The sequence below is a fragment of the Brassica oleracea genome, chromosome C8 (assembly GCF_000695525.1).
Source record: "Brassica oleracea var. oleracea cultivar TO1000 chromosome C8, BOL, whole genome shotgun sequence".
Taxonomy (NCBI): domain Eukaryota; kingdom Viridiplantae; phylum Streptophyta; class Magnoliopsida; order Brassicales; family Brassicaceae; genus Brassica; species Brassica oleracea.
Window position 1 is genome coordinate 30,038,111 of NC_027755.1, and position 27,872 is coordinate 30,065,982.

At 35.3% G+C, this 27,872-nt stretch overlaps 3 protein-coding genes across 5 annotated transcripts; 2 read left to right on the forward strand and 1 right to left on the reverse strand.

Annotated features, from left to right (window-relative positions):
• Positions 1 to 3,067: 3,067 nt before the first annotated feature.
• LOC106307469 (AT-hook motif nuclear-localized protein 15) lies at positions 3,068 to 4,752 on the reverse strand. Of its 2 annotated transcripts, none has more exons than XM_013744436.1 (3): positions 4,638 to 4,752; positions 4,394 to 4,499; positions 3,068 to 4,299 (listed from the first exon to the last, which is right to left on the reverse strand). In XM_013744436.1, the coding sequence occupies exon 3, from the start codon at positions 4,266 to 4,268 to the stop codon at positions 3,375 to 3,377; it is 894 nt and encodes a 297-aa protein (XP_013599890.1). In that variant the 5' UTR covers positions 4,269 to 4,299; positions 4,394 to 4,499; positions 4,638 to 4,752; the 3' UTR covers positions 3,068 to 3,374. The 2 variants fall into 2 exon arrangements, with proteins under 2 accessions (XP_013599890.1, XP_013599891.1); XM_013744437.1 differs by lacking the exon at positions 4,638 to 4,752 and adding an exon at positions 4,605 to 4,632.
• A 15,737-nt stretch (positions 4,753 to 20,489) lies between these two features.
• On the forward strand, positions 20,490 to 23,629 carry LOC106308325 (ultraviolet-B receptor UVR8). The gene is made up of 11 exons (XM_013745485.1): positions 20,490 to 20,761; positions 20,906 to 20,979; positions 21,147 to 21,231; positions 21,302 to 21,415; positions 21,492 to 21,728; positions 21,845 to 22,066; positions 22,334 to 22,377; positions 22,759 to 22,941; positions 23,055 to 23,145; positions 23,240 to 23,283; positions 23,370 to 23,629. Exons 1-11 carry the CDS (start codon positions 20,536 to 20,538, stop codon positions 23,490 to 23,492), a joined length of 1,443 nt encoding a protein of 480 aa, XP_013600939.1. The 5' UTR covers positions 20,490 to 20,535; the 3' UTR covers positions 23,493 to 23,629.
• A 1,933-nt stretch (positions 23,630 to 25,562) lies between these two features.
• On the forward strand, positions 25,563 to 27,647 carry LOC106310352. Of its 2 annotated transcripts, none has more exons than XM_013747578.1 (8): positions 25,563 to 25,679; positions 25,782 to 25,879; positions 25,946 to 26,013; positions 26,347 to 26,419; positions 26,714 to 26,832; positions 26,906 to 26,998; positions 27,140 to 27,239; positions 27,410 to 27,647. In XM_013747578.1, exons 2-8 carry the CDS (start codon positions 25,793 to 25,795, stop codon positions 27,584 to 27,586), a joined length of 717 nt encoding a protein of 238 aa, XP_013603032.1. In that variant the 5' UTR covers positions 25,563 to 25,679; positions 25,782 to 25,792; the 3' UTR covers positions 27,587 to 27,647. The 2 variants fall into 2 exon arrangements, with proteins under 2 accessions (XP_013603032.1, XP_013603033.1); XM_013747579.1 differs by having other exon boundaries at positions 25,563 to 25,676; positions 25,780 to 25,879.
• Positions 27,648 to 27,872: the final 225 nt, after the last annotated feature.

Genomic DNA, 27,872 nt, shown 5'->3' on the forward strand with positions numbered 1-27,872 from the left:
AGAGAAAGTGAGAGATATGTTGTGTTTAGTTCACAAGAATGGAAAAAAGAAGAAGGGTAAATCGATTTTGGGAGCATTAAGAGCTTCAAATTGGTTGTTCATGGTGGTTGTGGTATTGATGACAATGGCAATCTTGTAATTACTTGAAGATGATGAGGGTGAGAGAGTAAAGATGTCATTTTCGAAAAAAAAAAATTGATGGTATTTTCGTAAATTATATGAATTTGTGGGGTGAATAGGGCAAAACCAAGTTTAAAAAAAAAAAGGTTAGTTTTGTGTTTGACTTTAAGTTGTAGGTCAATTTTGCAAAAAAGCCTTTAATAAATTTCTCTCTTTATTGATTTATCAGAATATTAATTTGTAATATTTCTACTGTACTGCTTAGAATCAACGAACGAAATACGTGAAATATATGCCATAAAAATATTGTTTGAATTCTTAGTTGATAAATAACCAATAAATGATTGTTTAGAAGAAAATAGTATGAAGAATTGATATATACACATTACCAAGACGTTTGGTAAGTCACTACATTTAGTCAAGATATTAAAATCTGACATTTTCGTTTAGGTATGTTCTTGGTCAAAGTTGAGAATATACTTACCCTTAAAAGAAAAAAACTTTTTAATTATAAATTAATAATATATTTTTACTAAGATCTACTGGATGTTTTTGAAAAAAAATTTGGGTTAATTGTATCTCATAAATCTATACAGAAGTACCGTTGAGAACAAATACAATTTGTTCATAAGATCTCAGTCAATTCCATTATACAGATATAACATTTTTGTTTCTGGATACAAATCCTAATTTTCAGAATTTAGAAGTGATAGGCCCTTGTAAAATTTGCTAATTGCTGTGCTAATGAGATAATAGTGATGTTAAAGTATTGTATTAATTTCGAAACGAAAGTTTTGTTCTGTCCGTTTTTATGAACATCTATATATATAAAGTTCAAGTATCTGCCTTCTCAGGCGTCCACGTCACTCTTGAGAGGGGAGGGCTTTCTCGCCACGTGTCGACACGTTGAGTCGTCTGTGTATCTCACGCGTTTTATTTGTTCCGCGCGTTGCTGCTTTCTCGATTTGGGTTTCTTTTAGTTATAAAGATAAGTCCACATAAGTCCATGTTTTGATGATAAGCCCATGTGATTTTAGGGTGGGCATACCCCTTTTTTGATACACTACCTAAAAAAATAAAAAGATTGAACGTTAGCATATTTATATAATTTTCCAAAAGAGTTGCAATGCATATTAAATCAAAAATTAATAACTTAATTTGAAAGGAACATATACAACAACAATCAGAGTTTCGAAATTACAATTCCAATTATACAAAGCAAAACAAAGGAAATATAAAATAAACCAAACTAACCTGAAAGATAACCGGGTCAAATCAAACTCCCATACTAGCTAAAAGTTAAACTGAAACACGTTTTAAAAAAAAAAATCATCTAAAACTACACAAATAACTCTCATGAATAAATGATATTAAAACCAACTTTAGAAGAAGGAACTTAAATACTCGATTTTAGTTCACACTATATAATACATTTCTTCAGAACTTTATGCCCTCACAAACAATCCAAGAAATGAGTAACTTACCACTTATATCTCATCACCTCTCACATCAAACAAGATCTACAAATGGAAACCCAAAGCAAACATTGCAAATCTACATACGCAGACCCAACACGCAACAATCCGTAATTGATTTTCAGCTACCATCTATTATTGACAACCAAAGTAATTTTAATGATTCAATAATAAAGAGCATGGAATTCATTTAGCATACCATGACATCAACCACCCCAATTCAACATACTTTATTGAAAAACAACTTAATACGTGATGAATGAAGTAAGAGACGACCATAATATCTTAGCGAATGATCTTCAAGTTACTCTTACTATCAAAGACTACAACCAAAACGCAACATCAAGACTCGACGTCGATTTCATCATCACTGACCTAGAGAGTACTAATAGGCTTCGAACTATAAAAGAGAGAAACGATGTATGCATTGTATGCTTCGGATATTACGGCGATAAAAACAAAATTTTTTCTCTTACTTGCGGCCATAATTTTCATTTTGATTGCATTGATTAGTGACTTCGTACAAAAATAAATTGTCCAGTCTGTAGAGAAAGTAATCTATGATGCTTCCATTCCATGCCTTAAAAATAAAAATATAAAAGTAATCTTCTTTACTTTGTAATCTTTTTTTTTTTTAAATTTAAAATCTGATAAACTATTTGTCATCTTATATATATTTCAATTCCTCACCTTTTCTCATCCAAAAAAACCAGCAACCTCCAAAAACAATCATATATTGCGTTTCCAAGCAACTTATACATACATCAACTTAACATGAATTACAAATTTAATCAGAAATAGCTACAATACGTGCCGGCATACCCCTAGTTAGGTAATAAAATAGAAAAACGTGTATGGTAATCTACATTCGTTGTATTTCAGATTTGCGTGATAAAGGAGTAACCGATGATTTTAGTATGCACAAGCGATAACAAACAATAATAAACAATCAGGTATAAAATCCATGACAAATTGACCCCAAAAAAAACCATGACAACAACTGGTTCACAAATATGTACCTAAATCACTATGAAGTAGCATTCTTGTACTTCAAACTGCTGGGGAATTTAGTTATGATGGGACCAAATCTCCCATACATTTGTTTTTTTTTTATTTGCTTGTACTGCAAGTGTTACATAAAAAAGATTTTGTAAGACCAAATAAGTCTATATGTAATATATCCAGAAAGTAAAATATCTTAGATCTTTGACAACTCCTACCGTTATCACAAGCTCAATAAGAACAAAGCAATAGAGCGAAAAACCCAAACTAAACTAATCAGTATCAACTAGTACGAGTTTGAAGAGAGAAGACATGATTCAAACAATGCTTCAAAACACAAAAGGGCTTAAGAAGCGCCAAATATCAATAAACTTCATACGTACCAAATACCGACATTAAGAAAGGAATGATAGTCATAATTGCTTTCAAGTTTGTCAAAAAAAAAAGTCATAATTGCTTTCAAAGTAGAAGCCATAAACCATTTATCTTCAAAACAAATGCTCAGTTTTTTCCACATCTTAATGAAAGAAGAAACACATCAAAGCTCAAATGCGATTCTACCATCAATTTAACATCCATAAAAAGCTATCCGCCGATCAAAATAACTAGTCACAAAAAACCAGTAATCACCGCCACAAACACAAACAAACACTAGCTAAATGTCATTACCCGCACAAGAGGAAAAATTTAAGAGCTTAATAAACAAAAGCCTAACCATATAATCATTCCATTCCAGTTAAAAGAACCACGTCCAGCCAACCACCGCCTATCTAACTATCAATACGAAGGAGGACCACGAGGCGGAGGAGGACCCCAAAACACGTCTTGCTGACCCATTTGATGACCATTTGGCACAAAACTAGGACCCATACTATACATCTGCTGCGCTTGCATCGACCCATCGTTTCCATCATTCCCACTCTCATTATCATCAGTCTCCTTCTTAGCTTCTTCTACTTGTGGTTGCTGCTGCTCTCCTTGCTGCTCATCTTCAATCGGTAACCTCTCGAAAGTAGCATTACAAAACGTAGCAGCGATTACAATAACCGGTCCAGATGCAATAAGCGGTCCAGCTACTCCACCCCCCACGACTTGACCCTGAGCTCCAGCTAAGTAAATGGTCAAACCAGCGGCTGTAGCGGGAGAACCGGAAGTCGGAAGAAACGCACCGCACATAGACAAGATCTCAAACTGACCACGAAGAGACACAACTCCTCCAGACGCACTAGGCTGACGCAGAGTAACATTAGTGACCAAACCGCTCCCGCTCAGAACAGAGACGCCTCTCCCGCGTCTACGAGCGAACGCGTTTAGGCTTTCCGCCACGTCAGCACCCGCGGCTATCTCCAGGACATGGCTTTGCAGCGAGTTAGGGCTTTCTTTGGTGACGACCACTGGGTTCTTGGGCTTGTTCTTGGAACCGGGAGGTCTGCCTCTCGGACGTCGACCCGTAGACCCGGATCCGGATCCGGGCTCCACCGCGGGTAGCTCGTCGCGGCTAGTCTGTTCCTCTTGGCTGTTCTGAGTCTGAGTGTTAGGGCTTCCACTGTTGTTGGCGAAGTCATGGTCCAATCTTGGATCCGACAGGGTCATGGTAGGGTTATTGCTCCTGTGGTGCAAAGAAGGAGCTGATGACGTCACTGGACTCTCTACCCACCAAGGATTCGCCATTGTTTTACTCTTTTTTTTTTTCTCTTCTTCTCTACAAGTGAAAATAAATATAAAAAACTTTATTTATTTTTTCCTGCTACGCTCCGACAAGAAACTATTACTAGAGAGGGAAAAAATCCGAAAACCTTATCCTAAACTCTAGATTAAATGTTTTGTAACCAAATCCAAACCAACATGTTGCATGAAGCAGACAGAGAAGACATGGAACATCATCTGTTTTCTAACAGATACCTGAAGGAAAAAAAAAAGACAAGGAAAATAATCAGATCTAGCAAGAAAATCTAAAACATAAAATAATCTAAACTTTTATTTACCAATCAAAATAAAAATCTAAACTTTTATGCGATTTGATTAAAAGGAAGACCGTACCCAGAGAGAGAGAGAGCCAAAGATTTGTTTCAGGGGGCAAAGCTTTGTACTTGTAGGATTTGTAAGAACTCTCTCCTACGGTCTCTCTCTATCTGTCTATCTTGCCACTAGAGCCGTCCTTTTGGACCATTGAACTTTTAGGTGTTGGTGCAAAAGTTTGAGCGAGCTTCTCTAGACACGCCTTGTCTCTTCTACACACTATCCCTGGTTGTGGACCCATTTCAAGATTACTATAATTACCCTTGGCCTCAATTGTCAATTCAAAGATCCATATTTCGTAACGAGTCTTCTGGTTTGACAGTGAAAAATCATCTGTAGAAAAGGAGAAAAAGTTGACTTGACCTTGAACTATACTATATTTTAAGTTTTTGATGATTTTTATTTGATTTTCTTCTTTTTTTGTCAAACTTTTTCTCAGTCTAAAAGGTAATAAGCTTACAAAATTAGAGCCGAAATATTTGCTTTTATAGTTTATTCTCTCTATAATTTGGGGTCCTTATGTAATTTTGTCAGTTAGAACTTAGAAGTTTGAATAAGAACCAAGTAAGATGTGTAGTGAGAATATAAATATAGCGATCGTAAGATGAAAGTATGAAACTTCCACGTGACTACGTGAGGTCTGATATATATATTGACTTTCGCTTAAGTTTGGAAATAATGCAAACGAGGGTGTGTACTGTATTTGACTCTATATTAAATGCTAAAGGATAAACCAGTTACCAGAAAAATGTAAATGCTAAAGGATTTAGAGACATTGATCTGAGAAAGGATGATGACTATTTGTTTTAAATTCATATACCACGGTTCGGAAAAAAAAATTTAACAGACCACGGTTCAGGAACTAGAATTTGAATTCCTTGAATATCTTGTTTGACCCGCATATTCGAGTTTTTTTTTATTTTTTTTTACCATCTAAAATTTATTAAAGGGACAAGACCCAAAGAACCAAGCCCAAAACGTAAACAAGGATACAACCATGAAGTTCAAACACACTAGGGCTAACCAAACCGTACACCTATTGGGCCCTAAGCCCATCGTCCTAACCCAGAAAGGCGTCTCTTCCTTCCCGCGAGATGCGTGATCATGACACGTGTCGTAATCCTCATTGCGAGAGACAGGCATCACCAGGCCGCCACGTCTTGACCGAAACACCATTAGAGGGGCACGTGTCCTAAGATCAAAGCCCCACCCCTTCATCGGCATTCAAACTTCGTCGCCGCAATAATCAGACCTCCACCGGAAGAGTACAACAGCTTCCGCCGAGGTCAGAGCAAAAGCGCGACCCAACTCCACCTTGGAGCCCAAAACCGATGAAAACCTATAGATCTCAAACACCATCGATCCACGCTTTGAAGAACAACAATCATCTTCGATCGATCCAAAAAATTCATACAGATTTTCAGATCGAGAGTCGATTGAACAGAGGAAGAGCAAGAGCGTAGATCGAGAACTTGATTTCGGATCAAACCGGAGAAGGAGCCGGCGAAAGAACGGTGCTATCAGAGCCACCGCTTTCCCGGACACGAAAGCCGACGAAATCGGTGCTGTCAGAGCCACTGTTCCCCGGAAAGAGAAGCTGGCGATAGCGGTATAAAGAGAAACATCGCTTCCCTGAAACAACCTTACTAACCGGAGATGAGACTATTAGAAACTTCGGTAGAGGTCTCCTCTCAATTCTTCCTTTGTGTCAGATTTAGAGAGATGACGGAGCAAAAGGAGAGAGAAATTCTTTATTTTGGATATACGAGTCTTTACCCACATATTCAAGTATATATCCAACAAGAATAAATAAACTAGGTCTCATGTCAAAAAGAAAAATAAAAATTATAAAAGTTTTTGATTGATCCTATATTTTTATACATTGATATTTGTTTTTCATAATTAATGTTATATATCTTACATGTGTCGTAATATAACTAATTGTATTCAAAAGATTTGAACCGAATCGGATAATATGATTATTTTTCGTACAAATATCCGAACTCGTTTTAAATACATTTATCATTTAGAAATTTTTAGTTCAAAAGATCTGAACCGAATCGGGTAATATGATTATTTTTCGTACAAATATCCGAACTCGTTTTAAATACATTTATCATTTAGAAATTTTTAAGTTCCTATACATCAGACTCATCCAGACCCATAAGAAACCAACTCAAAATTCATACATAAATTTATAATATTCAAGCATGACTTAGTTTCAAAAAAAAAACGATACCCGAAAAGAATAATCTGTACATAAATAGATAGTTAATGTTCATGTCTAACTGATTTTATAAACTAATAAAAAAAAAATTCTATGTGTTTGGCTAAATTTAGTGAAATAAATAGAGGTTTTTAGTAAAATAATTATATGGAATGAAAATTAAGTGAAAATAAATGTAATATATTTTTATTATTTTGATTTAAGTTATTATTTTATTCACAAAAATATGTTTTTGAGTTATGTTTTTGGCTATGTAATTTTCTACCGATTGAAAGTAAAATAATTTTTTTTTAGTAAAACAAACTAAACCGAACAGTTAACCATATGCAAAATCCAGTTATTTTACATTTTTAATTTTATAATTGACACAAAGTTAATGTTGAAACCTAATAAATAAAAATCTGCACTATTATTATTGTGGTAATATAATGGAGAAATTTCATGTTTACCACTTTCATGGTATCACTTTTCATCTTTACCACCACTAAATTGACATTTTCAAAAATATCTTCTTCGTTAAGTAGCAAAAGCCATTGTTATCTATATATATAATAAATCATTATTTAAATAAATGAAAATAAGTTTTTTTATGTTTTCGAATTATACTTTTTCAAATTCGAACTTTTTTATAAATTTTTTTCTTTTTTCGAAATTTTTTATTTATTTTTTTCAAAATTTCTTTTTGAAAATCAAAAATTATGTTTGAAATTATTTTTAAAATTTTTTATATATTTTTTAAGTATTTATTTATATATTTATTATAATCATAAATTTCACATTCCAAAAAACCTACCATACCCCTCAACTTTAAACCCTAAGTCTAGATTCGTTAAACCTATGAGATATAAGTGTCTTTTACCCTTTATTAAAAGTTAGGGTAAAAGTAATTAATGTAAACATGAAAAGTAATCCTATGAATGTGATATTTTTGATATTAATTTTCCTAATATAATTAATTAATGATGTGATATATAGGTAAAGTAATATAATTACTGAAATTGTTAAATTGAATGAAATATAGAATAAAAAATAATGTAATTATATTAATGAAATTACTAAAAAAACACGATACTTATTTTTTTATACTACTATCTATATTTTCAAACATTTCTATTTATACTGCTATTTATATTTTCAAATATTACTTTAATTTTAATAATATAAACTATATACACTTGAAATGATGAATTATGTTTTAATTTATAAACGAAGTGAATAAAAAGGAGGCCACTATTGGCCTCAATGGCAATGGCCACTGCTCACTAGAACTCAGAACGGAACGTTACGTTAAATAAATATACCTCCCATAATGTTTTTTATTTTTATTTTTTTTTGTTGGCAATATTTCATTAAAACTAGCCCAATGGGCTCTTTTGCAAGGTTTGGCTTATTACAAACGGGTCAAATAACATAGAACCAGAGAAACCCTACATATGTAATCGGTTTGTGATTGTTGTCCTTCCACGTGCCGCCGGAAGAAGAAACTGAGGACACAGGTGATGCTACGTGTCCTTCATGCGAAGAGTCCATTGGGAATTTGGGACGCTTCAGAGTGATCCACGCTTGAACTCTCGTAATATCACCTTCTTGAATCAACTAAGAAAACAAAGAAGCATAACAAGATCTAATCATCCAAACATAGCTTTACAACCAAAGCTACCAGCTTTTAAAATAAAAAACGTTACCACCTTTTCTCAAACTTCAACCCCAGACAGACACAAAAAATCATATTATCTCATAAAAAGATGACATCATTTAAAATGTCACAAAAAGAGTTTTCCAAATCTACACAACTCTCTTGTGTCAGAAAGAGCATAACATTAGATTTGTAGGTTACTAAGATGATGTTACTGATCAATCCAAAGAGATTTAAAATAACAGAATGAGAGTGTGATTATGCTTACACAATTAACACTATATGGTTGAAGATTAAGCCTATACATTTAATTGATATCGTAGAGCTACTTCTCATTCTCTTTCGAGCATTTAATTGATAAAGAGCATATCATTTAGAACAGCTTTCTTCTCGATCTTGTTGAATTTGTGTTGTTCATGGGTGCAATATGTGTGATATTTATACTCGCAGCTTCAGTCTGTTGGCTTGGAATGCAAAGAGGTCGATTGAATACTCCAGAGTGAGTGTAGTGGGTGTTGGATATGGGCCTCGCTAAGTACCAAGGCCCATGAGCTAACTCAGCCCGGTCCTAAAACTGAGCCCAAGACAGGAGCAACGCGACGAAGCCCAAAAAAGTAAGCAAGGCCCGCGCCGAATGCCATCATCACATCGAGGTAAGCGGTTCACCAACTCCCTGAGACGACCTGACAACACGCCACCGAACGACAGGAAAGAATAGGCCGAGACTCCTACCACAGCGCCGAACCTACTTACTGACAACCCGCCGATCACTGTAGCGGGTCAGAAAGTAATCATAACGGATCCACAAAACCACGCAACTAAAGTCTATAAAAGGAGGAAAAAGGATTATGAAGAAGGGGCAGTGAAATAGAGAAGGAAAGACTAGAGAGATAAAGTAGAGAGAATCCCGAGTTCGTCTTTACGACTACGAGTTCTTCTTTTATCCTTCGCTTCGGCTTTTTGTAAACACTTCATTAAACGAAACCTTTGGCCCCATTAATCATACTTATATCTATGTTTAGTCTATAAATCTCTTGTTACTGGATTTATGATTCAACAGTGAGGTAATCACCTTAAAGCTCAAATTTAAGGGAATTTTAATGGAAGATGGAGACGACTTTATGAGTTGATGAATGCTTTAGTTTTCTGAGTAAATCGGCAAAAGGAAGGTGAGAAGACGACTAAGAGAAAACCTAAAGTACTTAATTGGTTTAAACATGATAGCAAGATGAGAATGAGTAACGATAAAAGCCCATATAATTCTAGAATAAATGAAACGATGAGTTTTGCTCGTCTGGGACATGTATCATGCCCACAAAGCTCGACTTTCTCACTTGTCTGTTGAAGTGGCGCGTCTAGAAGAGAGATACCATCTTTTTATATATATAGATAAATAGAAGTTAGAATCTTGAAATAAAAAAAATGGGAGATTGATCAAAAAAAAAGAAAGAAATGGGAGAAAACATCAAATTTCACCCGTGGCATTTAATATTTATGTTAATTGTTTAGGTAATTTTTAGGGAACAATTAGTTAGACCACCATTATCCATGGTTGCTTAAGGAGTGGTTAACAATTTTTTAATTAAAAAAAAAAAGAAAGAGAAGAAGAAGAAGAAGCAGCGGTGCTTCTGATGCTTCTTTAAGCGTCGTTGTTTTGTTCTGTTTGCGGGCTCCAACGACATGTGGCGGCCCGCGATTGCTCATTTTCTAATTTTTTTTTTATTAGTCAGAAAAGAAAAAGAAAAAAAAAATTTAAGCACCCCTAATGAGTTGTTAGGGTTAATGATGCTCTTAGCTCTTCCTGACAAATCATAATGACATTTGTACAATTTAAACAGAAAATAAATACAAGTATCTTTATGGAATAATTTTGGGATCTACAAGACCAGCATACAAATATCAAAATTGACCAGAAACATTGAAAAATCTTATGTTAATTATTTGGTAACTTAGGACAAAAAATATTAGGTAATTAAAACATGATTAACTCGGTGTTCTAAGGATGTGGTTCTTACCGGAAGTTAATAAACTGTTTTTTAACTTTTAACTAAAAAAACTAAGAACCGGTTCTTAAATAAGAACTTTAAGAACCGGCTCTTAGTTTTTTTAGTTAAAAGTTAAGAAACAGTTTTTTAATTTCCGTTAAAAACCCACTCTAAAAACTCCGGGTTAATCATGGTCAGACATCTGCTTCTAAGGCAAATATCTTATATTTATAAATTTGCTTCCTCTTTTTTTCTCGCAACAACTAACCCCCTCACCCCACCCCAGTCGCTAAAACAATGGTGAAGACAAGCTTGTTTCTAGTTACAATACTTTCTAGCTTCATGGTCATTGCATCTATTGCACGGCCAGACCCGACTCTTGATGCACAGGTTTTAATTTTATGGTGGAGTTAATTCTTAATAGACTTGGAAACTGATTTAACCTACCATGTAGACCCTTTTACACGCTCTTTCCATTTTCTTTTAATTAACGTTTTAGAATCGTTGTTTCAATATATTTGACGTTTACAAAAAAACTATGCAAAAAATAATGACCAATGACTTTTATTTACCCTTCTGTCATTAACAAATTCAAGTTTCGAAGTGGAATACGAGAGATGATATTAAATTTATTAAGAATGGTAAAAATGATATTGTATTAATGCCTTAATCTGGGTAAAAATCATACAACGTCATGTAAAAGAAAACAGAGAGAGTGCCTATCTTTTGTATAAAAAGACTATATAAGTAGAATTCAGTTATGTATTTATATTATATCTTTTTATTAAAATTACTAATTTTATTTTAATTCAAATGTTTAAAAGGGATTAGAAATGAAGGGTACATGTGAAACAGGTGACTGTATATTTCGACGGGGGGAATGGTAGACTCTCTCTCCTCTCTCTCTGAGAGATAGAGAGTCGCGGTGGTTCCCTTCCGAACAGTGGGTATCGCTTCTGTTTTGGTCTCGGAGACACCTAATCTACGGTGGTGTTCGTCCGCTTTGTCTCTGGGAAGGGGAGGCTTCTAGCTTCTACTTCGCCGGCTTACGTTTCCGGGAAGCGGTGGCTTTTTCAGTCCCGCTATCGTCGGCTTTGTCCTTGGGTTAATCCTGATTTCGTCGATCTACGAATTTGTGCTTCATCCGATACTCTGTCTCTCGATCTGATATTGATGTCGCATGTTGTATGTCGGTCATAGAGGATTGATGGTAGACGTTTTAGTCTCTGGTGATTTCGTAGATCTGTGTGGTTCTGCCTTAGATCGGGTTTGCATGGCGTTATACGGCCCGCAAGGTTCGGTCGAGGAGATGAGTCGATTTGTGGGTGGTTTGGTGGCTTGCAGTCTTGAGATAAGATCTCGATTGTCCGATGATGCTCTCCCAAGACGTTGAATCAAGCGAGGAAGATGATGGAGTTTGGTTGAAACCGGTGTGGTTTCATTGATCGTGGTTCAGATGCGTCGGTTCCGGTGAACGTCTGGTGGGTTCCGGCGGGTTATTTCGAGTGGTGAAAGCGATGGGAGGCTCCGACACGTGTTCTCTGTGTCATTGTGGTTTTGACACGTAGCAGGATTGTCGAGTCTTGTTTTCGGTTTGGGTTGAATGGACCTTTGTTTGGGCCTCTTTTTGTTTTAAAGTTGGGCTTGAAGGTTTTAGTCTGGATGCCCTTTACTTTGGGCCTTATGTTTGTAAACTTTTTAATAAATAATATCATAGTTGGAAAAAAAAAAGATGGTCATCTGGATTACAATGATCCACACCATAGGTCGCCAGTTCATTGGGGGAGACCACCACCAGTGATGGTAGATGGCATAGATACTCATGCGACTAGGCCAATTTTTTCAAAATCAATTTGCTTCTAAACTTATGATGTGTTAATATAATAAATAAAATTTGATAAAGATCATGGTATTCATTTCTTATAACTAATACTAATTCATGCATAACAACAATTAATATATAACATAAATAATGCTTTCATAAGGCTGGTACAATATGTTCAAATGTTCAATCTTAAAACTTAAGTACCAAGTAACTGTGTTGTTCAAACAATGATATATAGCCTAGGTTCAGAATTAAGAGTATCGGCTCTATTCCGTAAACAATGGTTTCTAAGTTGTTTTGCATTAGTGGGATGTGGTGGACTATGTTCAGCTTATTGAGCCTTTATTAGTTTTGTATGGCCTTAAACCCAACATTAATGTTTATCCTGACGCTTGTTTTAACTGCTTCCATAATTGTATAAGAAACTCCTGATTTACATGTTTCTGTATTACTCAACATCATTTTTTGAATAACTAGGAAGTTTGAAGCCCGTACATCATTTATCGGTTACATAGCATAAACTTAGTAATTGACTAATTTCAAAACCTTGTGCAATAGCTCATTTTATATATTTCTTCAGTCTGGTGGCGATGACTTGTCTTGATAAAGCTTTGCATTGTGAGTTGAAATCCAAAGGAAAGCTCCTATAGCAAAGTCTCGCTTGTCTATGTAATCTGATAAATTTCTGTCCAGTTTCCACTCTGGCATGTCTAGGTAATCTTCTTTTAGAGTATCTTGGGTAGTGAAGAGGCATCCGAAACACACTTGCTTCATCGTTCTTGCGATTTCCAACATCCATTCTTTTCCTTTTTATGTTTTGCTTCTGATGTGCCAATATGCATGTGTTACGTTTATGTTCTTCTGAGGATTGTAACTATATAAGGATATTGGAAGTGGTTATTTTCGTGTGAGTTTTTGTCGCACAGATTGGTTTGTTTCCCTTCTCATTGCCTTTGTTAAACGCATGAACATGTGAATAGACAGATTACTACTGGATTGCTTGGATGAGTCTTGATCATTGGCATTTACTGAACAAGTTTGTTTAAAACAAAAATTGGATTGTCGATATATATTATACGTTCTTTCCAGATTCATTTTTTTTACTTTGTAATCAATATCTATAATATATTAAAGAATACACAATCTAATATCTCCTCTTATTCTGTTATTTATTAATTTTATCATAAAACTCCATGTCATACATGCATGGTATGTTTTCTAAAATCAAGTAGCTCCTGCGTCTTCAGGCTATGCCAAGATGATTGTGTACATCAATTAAAGAATGCATGAGCCACTTGAAGGTTAGGGTTAGAGTCTGTTTACTTAGATCATCCATCAAACACTTTTCTTATCTTTTTATCTGTTGTAAGCTGAACCGGCCGACCCCTTAAAAAGATCAAAGATCCAAATAAAAAAATAAAAATAATAATTATTATTATCTGCCGAAGAGAAATCCAGCAAAGAATAAGTTGAAGAGTAATCCAGCTGGGGTGGTAAAGCAGTTTGGTGCCTAAAATTCTTGCAATCTTTCTATCTGTACACGTTTGGGGTTAAGGTTCTAAGTCTTAGGTGATTGAACTTTGTCTTGAACTGAGCTTGTGGGAAGAGCAGGGACATTGGACGAGTAAAACTGAGTGAGAGAGAGATTTAATAAGCTAACTTGTGATAAGAACTTGTTGTAGGTACCATGGCTGACGCAAGAAGAGATGGGGAGAATGTAGACGAACCACCAGTGCAACGCATTGCTCTTGATCAAGTGCAATTTCAGGCCATGCTCGCGGATGTTACACACCAATTAAGAGGACATGTCGAACAGATTTATGCGCAAGCTAACCCTCGTGAAGTTGATCCTGCATGTATAGCTGGAAAAGTTCGAGGAGCCTTGGCACGACAACCCATACGTGCTAGGAGAGGGGAACAAGCTGAGAAGGATGAGGAACGAGAAGAACTTGCTGATGAGGAAGACGGTAGAGGACCTCATAGGTTCAACAACAACAACAACAATAACAACAACAACAACAACCACAACCACAGACGTCAGCATGATGATAGCTTTGGCAATCTTAAGCTTAAGATTCCACCCTTCCAGGGAAAGGCTGATCCAGACGCATACATTGAGTGGGAACAGTAGATGGATGCTTTATTCAAGCTTCAAAGGTTCAGTGAGGAGAGGAAAGTCAGGCTAGCCGCAACAGAGTTTGAGGGATATACTATTACGTGGTGGCAAAATCTCTCCAGCATCAGGAGACGCAATGATGAATCAATAACTTCATGGCATGAGATGAAGGAGGTTATGAGAAACAAATTTGTTCCCATCCACTATGGGCGCGATCTCCACAAGAAACTCAGGAAACTATCTCAAGGAACAAGGAGCGTAGAAGAGTATCATCTTGAGATGGAAACCCTCATGATCAAGGCTAAAGTTGAGGAGAAAGTGAGAGCTATCAGGGAATGGCCGACGCCTAAGACCGTTGGAGAGGTCCGGAGCTTTCATGGATTGGCTGGTTTCTACTGAAGGTTTGTAAAAGACTTCATTACTATTGCTGCCCCACTCACTGAGGTTATAAAGAAGAGTGTGGGATTCTTATGGGGTCACGCCCAAGATAAGGCATTCCAATTGTTGAAAGAAAGATTATCTAATGCCCCATTACTTGTGTTACTTAACTTTCTTAAAACTTTTGAGATATAATGTGATGCCTCAGGAGTAGGTATTGGAGTTGTGTTGATGCAAGAGAAGAGACCTATAGCTTATTTAAGTGAAAAGCTAGGAGGTGCTGCTCTGAACTGCCCTACCTATGACAAGGAGTTGTACGCACTGGTGAGAGCCCTTCAGACGTGGCAGCACTATTTTTGGCCTAAAGAATTTGTGATCCATACAGATCATGAATCTCTTAAACATCTCAAAGGACACCAGAAGCTGAACATGAGACATGCAAGGTGGGTAGAGTTCATAGAAAAATTTCTTTATGTCATCAACTACAAACAAGGTAAGAAAAATGTAGTAGCAGATGCACTATATATGTAAGGCCTAAACTATGAGAAACAAAAAGTATATATACAAGGCGAATGACACATAAGAATAATATAGTAATATACTGTACTTTTGATTAGATCTGTTTCTGCTCTTGAATGATAAATTATAATTGATGATAACAAAAAAATTGTTATAATTATACTTTTCAACAGTAAATAACACTATACCTTTTTTTTTGCCATCTAATTTTATTTAATAAAGGGCCAAAAGCCTAAAAACCAAACTACAATAAAAAAAAAATACACCAAAGCCCGAAACAAAAGGCAAACATAAAACCTGGGCCTAAAAGCCCAAACCCACACTCGTGTTCATCCACGCGTTGAATCCATCATCACGCGACACATGCGTCTGGTCAACTCGCATGGACGCCACGTATTGAACCCACCGAAAGCACGCAACACGCGTCATACGATCACACTCCGTGATCCAAAGGTCGAGATTTTCGCCGAAGAAAAACGAAACGCCGAATGTTTCGCCGAATCACGCCGGAGACAAACCACCGTACCCAACTTCGTCACCCACTCTTTCACCGGAGAGCTTCAGCAAGCCATCTCTGAGATCTCATCCTTCTTGTTCTCTTACATCCTCATCATCACAAACTCAACGCCAGAGAGCTTCCATCGGAATCATCACGAGATCTCATCCGCCGAGAGAAAAGTCAGAGAACGCTTCCAAATAAAACCGCCGTCGACTGCGAAGGATCAGACGACGCAGATCTTAAAGCCGACCGTTCACCTTAAAGCCAGGTACAACACCGGAGTCAAAAAGCCAGCCGTCCACCGTGAGAAAGGTGCGACGCCGGAGTCAGAGCCGGCCACACCACGTCGAGGAGATCACCGTGTGCCAGAGTCAGTACCGTCGTGAGGAACCACCACAAAGACTCTCTCTCTCTCTTAATCTTAGAGAGAAGGCAGAGCTTCTACCATTCCTCTTTTTCCAACAAATAACACTGTACCTAAATCTTGAACCTGCGCAAATAATTCAAGAAGTTAAAGTTTGGCTTATCTCAAAACCAATTAGGAACTGGTTGATATATTTAGGTTATTATACTAGTGTCGATTTTCTAAGCTATCAATGTGAGGTTTTAACCAATTTTTTTTTGAAACAATGACTTTATCAGTCAACCGAATCACATCTATAGGACCGATAATCAAACTAATTCTGATTCTATTCTAAATTTGCTTTCATCCTCAATTTTCAACTTGGTTGGTTCATCTAAACAACCGACATAGGATGTAAGAAAAAAAAATTATTGACTTCTTGGCAATTCTGTTCTATTTAGAAAACAAAACAAATCATGATGCGACAAAAGCTGTGATAGCTAGCTCAGGTTCTTGTGTGCCCTACAAGATGAGTCACTTTGTCTCATGGCCTGCAACGTGTAATTATAAATCATTGAAGCAACCCTACTGGCTAATTTCGCCGACGTACCTATGGACCATAACTACACTTCTTTTGCTTCCAGAAACTTCTTCACAAACTCTTGGCTTAGGTTTCGTCAGAAAATTAGCGGTACATATTGCGCCACGTATAGGGCCACCACACGTGATTTATCCTACGTGGCTACTCTCGGTTTCCAAATAATGATACGTTCCCGCGTTTTTTGGAAAATTTCTATACAACCCCAAACTTATTGCTACTTTTGTATCTCGCCCCCTATTATTTCATCCACTTACTCTCCTTGCTAATCACTCGTCGGTGTAAACACGGTCGTGTCTAAAAACGCTTTCTAAAGGGAAATCTATATCGAGAAAGATTACAAAATTTCATTTCAAGTAAAAGTTTTGGTCCACACACTCCAAAATAAATGTTTACTTGGCTATCGTATCTCTACCGATCTAATCTATTAGTAGGGGTTATTGGTTATTGTATTTTAATGGATTTGAAAATCCGAATTAAATCTAGTGTTATTGGTTCTATGATTTTCAAATCTGTATTAAAATCATGTGTTATTAGTTTAATGATTCATAAATTTTATATCAAATCAAGTGTTATTCAATCGTACAGATTTACTAATATATTTGATTTAATAATGGATTTGAATGGATTTGTTTGGATTTTTTAGTTAAAAATACAAAGACTCAAATCCGAGGGAAAACCTCCGGATTTGCATATTTTACATGGATTTATAAATACTATATAGATTTCTAAATCAATCAAAACATATAAACCAATAACACTTCAGTACAAAATTAGACTAACCCTTAGACTTACACAATATTTATAATAGAATGCCATTGAAATAATTAATAAATAAATTTAATTTTAAATAATTTTGGTTTTTCCAAAATTGATACTTAATTTCTAAAAACGTGGATACACAATAAATTCAGTTACTTTTTAAGACTTATGTCTCTATCTATCCATTTATAAGTTATCTCGACCACTAGAACAACAAAATATAAATCATTGAAGCTAAAACTTATATAGTGTTTTCTCACCAATAAAACATATTTTAACATTAAAACTATCGTACTAGGTGAAATACCTTCTTCCTAACACCAACATACTATAAACCTTGCTTTTCAGAACATGCTTAACATAACTGTGTTCTTAGGAAAGGTCCATCCACGTAATTTTTCATCCTCACCCATATTGATTTTACCTGCACCAATATAAATGGGTCGTGTTAATTTGTATGTTAAGTTTTCATCATCTAATATCCACATTTTTCATATAATATACATAAATACTAAATCAAACCGGTTAGAATTTGATTTTTTTGCTCAGCATTTGATTATCGTTTTTCATATAATATACATAAAATACAAACTTAAACCGGTTATCATTTGGTTATCATGTTTGATATAACATACATAAATACTAACACAAACGAATTATGTCTTGATTAAAATCACAATATAATAAAATAAACTAATGATATTGAACACACACATTCTTTAAAAATATTCACTATTTATTAAAACCGCAAACAATAATTCAAAAATTGTTATATTTTCATTTTGGGTCCAAACTTCTTCCTATAATTTAGATAACCAATATATCAATAAAAATATTCTATGTTTATATCAAAATCACATAAAAATAATTTAGAAATCGCAATCTTTCTTTTTTGACAAAAAAACTTTCTAAATTTTAGATTACCAATAAATGATATTATTTGAATCCAACTTACTTATTAAATTATAGATTACCAATAAATAATATTCTCTATTTATTAAAATAATATCTATCTTATTAAAACTCAAGTACAAATTAGATTTTTTTTGGAAACATGGATAACAATTTAAAAAAAAAATTGTTTGGAAACATGGATTGCAGTTTTAAAAAAAAAGTTTGTTTGAAAATATGGATTGCAGTTTTTAAAAAAAAAGTTTGTTTGAAAATATGGATTGCAGTTTTAAAAAAGAGGTTTGTTTGGAAACATAGATTGCAGTTTAAAAAAGATGTTTGTTTGGAAACATAGATTGCAGCATATTAAGAAAAAAAAGTAATGTACTTATATTTTTTAAAAAAATTGAAAATCTATTATATTATAAAAACTATCTACCTGGTACCTAATCATGTTCGGTTCAGGTCCGTTTGGGTTTCGGGTTTCCGGGGTCAAAGATTTCAGCCTCATTGAAATATTTCTAAATTTCAGTTCGTGTTCATTTTGGATTTTTGCGGGTTCAGTTCGAGTTCGGATAACTCATTTAAATTATTTTTAAAATTTTAAAATTCATTATATTCTTTAAATTTCTCAAAAACTATAAACAAAATTATATAATAAATATAAATTTGAATAATATATGTCAGAATACCTAAACTTAACATATAAATTTGTTTAGTTCAAATATTTGGATAGAAAATCAATAATTATTTTAAATATTTTTGATATTTACAATTGATTATTTGTATATATTTTCAAGTATTTAAACAAGCTTTAAAGTTTCATATATATTCTAGATGTTTTTATATACATTACATCTAAAAATAATTAATATATAAGTATATAAATCTATTTCGGATACATTCGGGTATCCAAAATACTTCAGTTTGGATCGGATTCGGTTTCGGTTTCGGTTCACCAAAAACTAAAATTTTGAATAATTCGGATATTTAATCAATTTTGGTTCAGGTTTGGAGCTACTTTTTCGGATCGAGATCGGTTCTTCAGATTCTGGTATTTTGCCCAGCCCAAATATTATTGACATGAAAAACAAATAAAAACATATTTTTTAAAAAATACATCCGCGCGGACGCGCGGATTAAAATCTAGTATATATTATATTCTCAAGAGATATTTACTTGGCTCACATATTTCTCAAGATATTCCATATGTTTCTCTATCAAAACCCAGCAACTCTGTGATAATTGCATTAAAAGTAATCAAGATAGACAAGTCTTTTTTGGTAAATCTTACCTTTCATTTTAATTGTTACTCATGAACAAAAGTAACCATCATGAACAAGATAGACATATCTTCCCTTTCATTTTAATCGTTACTTAAGAACAAAAGTAACCATCATACCTTATCTTATGATCATTATAATTATGCGTAAACCCTCAATCTTATTATTTTTTTGATGTTAAACTTAAATTGTAGTTTACAATACATATTTATCTTGACCGTGAACTAATTTTTGCCAAATGTATATGCTTATGAAGTTACAAGTTATGACATGAGTATTTTTGGGATCAATTTTTATGTTTCTTACATGTCCTATCGACTGATCGGGTCACCGTCAGAAAAAATACACTTAATGCTACCGAACAAATTAGATACCACACTGTCTAATTCAAATATAAATATCTTCCGACTAATGTTAGTGGTAGCCAAATCGTCTGTTAATGTACAGCTTTGTAAAATACTTGGAACTAATCCCAAACTGACTAAACAATATCAACTTAATAATATAATATCAAAGCAGCAACCTAGTGTATGTTAATGCTAAATGAAACACATTTAAGCATAGTGAGTAACTATTAAAGACAGTTTAATATATGAAAAAAGTCATGAAAGTTAATCAAACCCTCTTCGATCACATGTGTAGGTGTCATTGATCTTCAAAATCTATTTTTCTTTACTGACGGAGGGGTCATTATTTGAACAAAAGAAATATAGGGGCTAAATCAGAATATTCTCAAATTATAAAGGTTTACTTTAAAATAAAAAGGCCCATCAGCTTCTCCCGTCTATACATATACACGTCAACCTCTCTGAAAACTCCTTTAATTATTTTCCAATTCCTTTCTTCCTCAAACCGAAATGAACGGCGACGGAAAATCGGAGACCGGACCTAGCGCCGCCGCAGCGGAGGAAGACGAGGAGCTAGTGAGTCGGAAAATGGTGTATATGTGGGGTTACCTCCCCGGAGCCTCGCCGCAGCGCTCGCCTCTGCTGTCACCGGCCGTGGTGAAGATTCCGCCGGCTGTCGAAAGCTCCTGGAAAGACGTCTCCGGCGGAGGATGCGGCTTCGCAATGGCTACCTCAGGTTCGCTCTCAGTCTATCCAGGATTCGTAAATTCTGAAACTGTGTGCTCTCACTCAGCTCACTGTAGAATAGTTCAATCGAGAATCATAGGTTTTTGTGTATTTGATTACTTTGAGTTGTTTTTGTTTGGTTTGTGTTGATCAGAGTCAGGGAAGCTTATTACGTGGGGCTCGACTGATGATCTAGGTCAAAGCTATGTCACATCAGGGAAGCACGGGGTGAGCAAGCTTCACTAAACTGGGACGACGAAACTAATATTACATGATGTGCTATTGGGCCTGGGGGATTAGGGCTTCGGCCCCGAACCTCCTGGTATTCAAAAAAAGAAAAAAAAAACATTTCTTCTTATCATTGTGTTTGAAATTGATTGTTCCCTCTTTTATAGGAGACTCCGGAGCCTTTTCCTCTGCCTCCTGCGGTTTGTGTAGAGAAAGCTGAAGCTGGATGGGCTCACTGTGTGGCGGTAACAGGTGACTTTCTTGATGTTTAGTTAGTTTGACCACATTTGTGTAATAATTGTTTGCTTTGGATTGGATATAGAGAGCCATGAAGTTTATACATGGGGATGGAAGGAATGTATACCCACAGGGAGAGTGTTTGGACAGGTAGAAGGAGATTCCTGTGAAATGAACATCGCCTTCTCTGCAGAGCAAGGTGAATAATCTACATTGCCTGTTTTTCTTTTCATTGTGAAAGCTCTAGATTTGAAGGATGGTGCTTCTTTTTATAGTGAGCCCTAGTTCTCAAGGAAGAAAAGCTAGCGGTGGAACGTCTTCTCAAACTGAGGTTAGAGGTAGACCGGAACGCACAAAGAAAAGGAGGATTTCACCGGGAAAGCAAGCTGCTGAAAACTCATCGCAGTCCGAGAACAACGACCTCTCGGCATTGCCTTGTCTTGTATCGTTGGCTCCAGGAGTTCGGATTGTCAGTGTTGCTGCTGGTGGACGTCATACGTTAGCATTATCAGGTGAAATTTTCTAGCTTCTCATGCCAGTTGGTTACTGTATTTACAGTAAGCTGTAAGAGCTTCTGGTATGCTATGATAAACACTCGGATGTATCCTAATTTTTCTGTGAAGTCCAGATATTGGACAGGTGTGGGGTTGGGGTTATGGAGGAGAAGGACAGCTTGGATCGGGCTCCCGTGTACGATTAGTCTCCTCTCCTCATCCTATTCCGTGCATTGAGCCTTCTTCTTATGGACAAGTCAGCTCATCTATGAGTTCAGAAGTACAATGCGGCCGTGTTCTTGGAAGTTACGTAAAGAAAATTGCATGTGGAGGGCGACACAGTGCTGTGATCACAGGTATTCTTCTCACTATATTGCTTTCTGACTAGATAGGTATATGATAAATGAATATAAGTGTTTACTCCATCACTGAAAACAATACGCGTCAACCTTAAATGAATCTGTAACCAGGATTTTGAAATTTGATCTCCTTTCTTCACTATCCTTAGTAAAGGCTCACTTCGGGCCCTTAGACCTGGAAAATATTTGAGGTTTTTTTTCCAGGAGAAGAATAATTATATTGCCTTAAAAATGAATGAGTTGTAACTAATCTTTTGTGGACAGATACTGGAGCGCTCCTTACCTTTGGTTGGGGGCTTTATGGACAGGTGACCACCGACAGATCCTTGGCTTTCTGTACTGAACATATTTATATTATGCTTAAAATTTTGAATAAGTTTGAGATTCTTGCTTTAAGCTCTGTATGTGCTTTTATGCTTTGGCAACAATAAGTTAAGGAAAGCTAATCATCGTTGTGCTGAACTAGTCAAGAAAGATATAAAACGATGAAAACGTTGACTCGTACTAGATTTGTGTTTGATAATTCATTTAGTTAGAAAAATTCCACTCTGCATTGATGATAAGGCTGCGAACGATAACCCGACAATCTCTCTTGCTTGACTTCTGCAGCTAAGTTCTGCACTTTGTTTTGCTATATGTGCCTGTGGAATTAACTAAATATTCTTCTTCGTACTTTTTGCTCTGTGAAGTGTGGTCAAGGGAGCACAGATGATGAACTAAGTCCTACATGCGTATCATCTTTGTTGGGAATCCGGATAGAAGGAGTAGCCGCAGGTCTATGGCACACAGTCTGCGTTTCATCTGATGGTGATGTGTATTCATTTGGTGGAAACCAATTTGGCCAGTTAGGTACTGGTTGTGATCAAGCTGAGGTATCATAATCTTCAACTACATTGTTTCCCTCAGCTCTAGTAAAGCAACGCTAGCTTTGATTGATTGTGTGAAGAAGCCTTCCATTAAACTTGAAAGCCGTTTGTTGTTTCAGACTCTTCCTAAATTATTGGAGGCTCCAAATCTGGAAAACGTGAACGTCAAAACCGTCTCATGCGGCGCTCGTCACACCGCTGTAACCGCAGGTACTCATTTATGATAACCAAGTTAATAAACCTTTTAGGAGAAAGACGTTCATCTTAGCACTAAGAACTGCTCTGCGTTTTTGTTTGGTTGCAGATGAAGGGAAAGTATTTTGCTGGGGATGGAACAAGTATGGTCAGGTAAAAAAAAGCAAACTGTTGTTTTTGTTAAATTTCTATACGTGTGTTACTTATTGAAACAGAGTGTTCTGTTGTGTCTGAAACAGTTGGGACTAGGAGATGTGATTGATAGGAATGCACCTTCAGAGGTTAGAATAAAAGATTGCGTCCCCAAAAACATTGCGTGTGGTTGGTGGCATACTCTGCTTCTTGGCCAGTCCTCTCTCTGAATGTGTAACACACAACAAAAACACAAGCACACGCCAATTTTGTTAGGGTTTTAGAGCAAAGTTCTGAGTTCCATAGACAGTATTTGTACATACACGAGCAGCATATTATATACAATGCAATGATGTGTTTCTTCTGATTAGCTTAACTTTTCAAACATTTGTTTAGTTTTCAGGTGAAGTTTCTTTGTTTTAACTTTTAAACTTGTGCTAATAAATAAAGCTTTTTCACCTCCAATCCACTCAGAGAAAAATTGGTTCCTGATAAAATGATTTTGTGCTTGAATTGGGAGAATGTAACTTAAGCTAATAATTAAACAACAAATTTACTCAAATGTAACAAAACTAGACACTATAAGTAAATACGTACAAGTTAACCGAGTCTCTCTCTGCCTCCGCCAATCAATTCAAATAGGTTTGGCTTCGGTCCGGGTATTTGTTTTTGTTTTTTTTTTGCTTACAGAGATATAGAAAATAACCAAAAAAACAGATTATTTATGAATTTTGCTTCGAGTAACAATTATAGGAATTGATTAATATTCGATAAGTTTTTGGTTTCAGTTTGGTTTTATTTTTCGCTTAGTTTAAACAATTTAGATTAAATATCGGGTAATTCGAATAAATTTAAGCATTTCGAATAAAAACTATTTGGATAATTCGGTTCTTTTAGATAATTTGAATACTTTAAATATTTCAGATAAAAAAAAATATTTGGGTAATTTGGTTTATAATTAGTATTTTAGAAAAAATAATTTAGAACTACATTATGTATTTCAGATACGTGAGTACCGATTCGATTTTTTATTCAATTTCAGTTTTTCGGATCCAAAAATATAGGAACAGCTCGGTTATTTTGAAACATCGATTCGGTTTCGAGTTTAGTTTAGTTTTTTTTTCAGTTTAGTTTTGGTTCAGTTGGTGGTTCTGAGTTTATATATGCATATGCCTAAATCTTAGACATCACACTCTGCTCAAGCGCCTTGTCTGACATCGGGCAAAACTAGGGCTGTTCAATATGGTAAAACCGAACCGTACCGAACCGAACCGAACCGAAATAGACAATATGGTTTGGTTTTGGTATATACCATATAAACCGAATGGATATAATTTTATAAAAACCGTAGGATTTTGATATGGTTTGGTATATAACCGATTAAACCGAATAAACCGAACAAAACCGATTAAAAGTAGAAACATGTAAATATGTATCTATTTTATAACAATACATGAAAATCTATTTGTTACATAAGTTAAATTTGTGTTAATAACTATTACCATAATGTTATAGTAATAAAGAACCATTCGTAAAACAATTGAACTATAATTAAATAACAATACATCGCAATTCAGACATCTTTTTTTCTAATTGATCTTTTTGCTTTATTTTAGTCTTCACTAAATTAATATGAAGATTATAAATTTGATGGACAATAATTAATGAAAAATTACAACTTTTTTCTTATCTATAAACAAACAGAGTTTCGTGTTCAATCGAAAAAACATGACTTTAATGAACACTAAATATGGAAGAGTGGAAAAACTTTTCTTTCATGTTTCTGTTTTGTTTCATATTTTTATTTTCAAAATTTCAAGCTCTGATTTTAATTATAGATTTGATGATTTTATTTGATGGTAGAAGCATTTTTACGTTTTTGTTCATTTATTTGAACATGTAATATATTTTTAATAAATGAATGTGTTGACAATATGACTCTAAAATTTATTTTATATGATCTCAAACTAAATAATTATGTTTTTTGGTATAAAACCGAATAAACCGAAAACCGACGGTATATAAACCGAACCGAACCGAAGTAAATATGGATTTAGAATGGTAGTTATATTTTACTAACCGAAATACCGAAAACCGAAAAAAACCGAACCTAAACCGAACCGTTATCCGGATTGAACACCCCTAGGCAAAACAATCAATCATTATGGGCTTGGCCCATTAAGGATGGTGAAAATGTCATTAGCCCGCCAGCAATCTTTTTTTTAATTTTTTTTTGGGTTTTCAATCTTCCTATACGACATCTTGTTGTTTTTGGTTTAGTCGATTGGGTTGACCGGAATATATGTGTTTAGAGACGACGTTTTACTCGATCGAGTTCGAGTTCATTGGTGTTGTGTTTTGACGAAACAAACAAACATTCATAAAATCCTTTCTTCTCCGATCTTCTGAACAAAAAGGTCTGAGAGCTCATCCTTTTGAGATTTCGTGAAGTCAGATCACTCGATTCGATTCGAGACTTTTTGGATTGATTTGGTTGGATCTGAGCGAATGTTGTGCAGGTGTCATTCTGATGATGGGAATGAGCAAAACAGAGATCAATCTGCGGAGATTGCTTTCCGCTGCACCGAACCAGCAAAATCAGTCAAAGCTTATGCATGTTCGTCTCTCTCCTCTTTTCGATCTTCAAGTCTTTTTTTTTTGATGATGTTGATGTAATGTGTAGTATGTAGCTACTCTGAGGGAGCAATTGGAACAACTCTCTGAAGAGAAGACCCCTGATGGTCTTCCCAGGTAATTATTCTTTCACAAGATTGTTTTTTTTCCTTTTTGTTCAAAAGATTTCTTGCAATTAGAATGTTGTTAAGAAGAAGACAAAGATATATATATATATATCTCTTTCTATGATCTCAAGGGTTTTAGATTCCGAATTGAATTGCTTTGTTGGTTTATAAGAGTTTCCAAGTACATGTTTATTGGCTAAAGCCTAAAGCTTTTTTTTTTTTTTTTATATATATATATATGAAATATGCTCAATTGATATGGAGGATGATGGGGTTTGGTTTCTTGAGTTTGTTTTTTTACATTACGAGGATGCATGCGCTTATCCTCTCTTCGCTTTTCCAGAGTTACAAAGGCTAAGGTGAACGAGTACTATGAGAAGATTGAAGCTGTTGCTTCTAAGATAGCTGCTCAAGTGGTAATTTCACCTGAAACTAGTTTGAGACTCTTCTTTTTTTCTCTTCATATGTAATAGTCCTCGCCTAGATTCCTTCCTGTTTTCTTCCCTTATTAGCTCTTCACTAGATGCATTTCCTCTGATGAATTCTGTTTGGACTTTCTTTCTTTTCTTACTCCCTTTCCCATGCTTTTAGTTTCAGGAATCCACATTTTAACCTGTTCTGTCATCTTACTCCGGTATAGTTAGACGATTTCGAAGCTTTACTTGTGTAACTAATGCCATGTTATTCAACTTTTTCCCCCAAATTTACAGCCTGAAACAGAGATATCTGATGAAACTTTTCCAAAGGATTCTTCTACCAGCGGAAGCTCTCCTAAAATAGAAGACGAGCCTCGAAGCCCCACTTCTCCACAGCTGAGAAGAAGAATTGTGTAAGTTTGAATCACTTGATTGCCATGCTTCTCTACTTGTACTTCTTTTGTTCTTACAAGCTTCCTTATACAGGTCTACAAGCTCCAAGGAGCAAAATGTTGATGCTGGTCCGTCAAAGGCAGTAAAACTAGACACTGCAGCTAAAGAACACATTGATAAACACAGGTACTTTCTTACAACTCACTGAGAAAAACCTAGGGAACTGATCAAATCATCTGCGTATAATTAAAAAACAAAACTCTAATAGCAATGAATAAAACTTGTATTCTCTTTAACTTAGGCTGAATGTTTCGATTTAAATGACAGAAAGCTTCAGGAGGATCTCACCGATGAAATGGTGGGACTTGCGAGACAACTCAAGGAGCGTAGTCTGATGATAAGCCAATCTGTGGAAAATACTGAGAAGGTTAGATGCTAACCTTTTTTTTAACCCTTCCCTTGTTACTGCTATTGTCATCGACAATGGGAGATAAGAGAAGAATCTATGTTGGTTCTGTCATATATTGGTTTTCATGGCTTCACTGTTCTTAACTTGTTTTCTTTGTTTTGTTGTTGTGGGATTCATCAAATAAAAAGATACTCGACTCTACGGAGGAGGCCATTGAGCAGAGCTTAGCGAGCACGGGACACGCAAATGTAAGGGCGTCAAAGATATATTCAGAGAGTTCAAAGACGAGTTGCTTCCAGTGGCTATTGATCTTGGCCATGATCTGTGTCTTCATTATGGTTGTCTTGTTGATCCGTGTCACATAGAACATATGCTTCCAATTGTAAACCAAGATTTAAAATAACATTTTGAGTCTCTTTATTTTAATATATACAGTCTTTAAGTTAAAAGAAATGTACATCAATTTAAAGCCACAAATTAATGAACGAAACATAATGTTATAAAAAGTTAAAAATAAGATCATCCAGAGAGTTCTTCAGAAAAGCAGTTGGCATATGATGGGAATGATTTTCAGTAAAGCTGAAATTTTCACCTCAAACTGCTTTTAGAATGAATGAAGATGGAAGACACTAAAAGAAGAGTAGTTTTCAT

Bases quoted from the DNA above. Each gene is read 5' to 3' on its own strand.
- LOC106310352 (XM_013747578.1), top strand. From the start codon at position 25,793: ATGATGGGAATGAGCAAAACAGAGATCAATCTGCGGAGATTGCTTTCC. The intron at 26,420-26,713 runs GTAATTTCACCT...CCAAATTTACAG, and splicing joins CTAAGATAGCTGCTCAAGTG to CCTGAAACAGAGATATCTGA. The intron at 26,833-26,905 runs GTAAGTTTGAAT...TTCCTTATACAG, and splicing joins CAGCTGAGAAGAAGAATTGT to GTCTACAAGCTCCAAGGAGC.
- LOC106307469 (XM_013744436.1), bottom strand. From the start codon at position 4,268: ATGGCGAATCCTTGGTGGGTAGAGAGTCCAGTGACGTCATCAGCTCCT.
- LOC106308325 (XM_013745485.1), top strand. From the start codon at position 20,536: ATGAACGGCGACGGAAAATCGGAGACCGGACCTAGCGCCGCCGCAGCG. The intron at 21,729-21,844 runs GTGAAATTTTCT...TGTGAAGTCCAG, and splicing joins TCATACGTTAGCATTATCAG to ATATTGGACAGGTGTGGGGT. The intron at 23,284-23,369 runs GTAAAAAAAAGC...TGTCTGAAACAG, and splicing joins GATGGAACAAGTATGGTCAG to TTGGGACTAGGAGATGTGAT.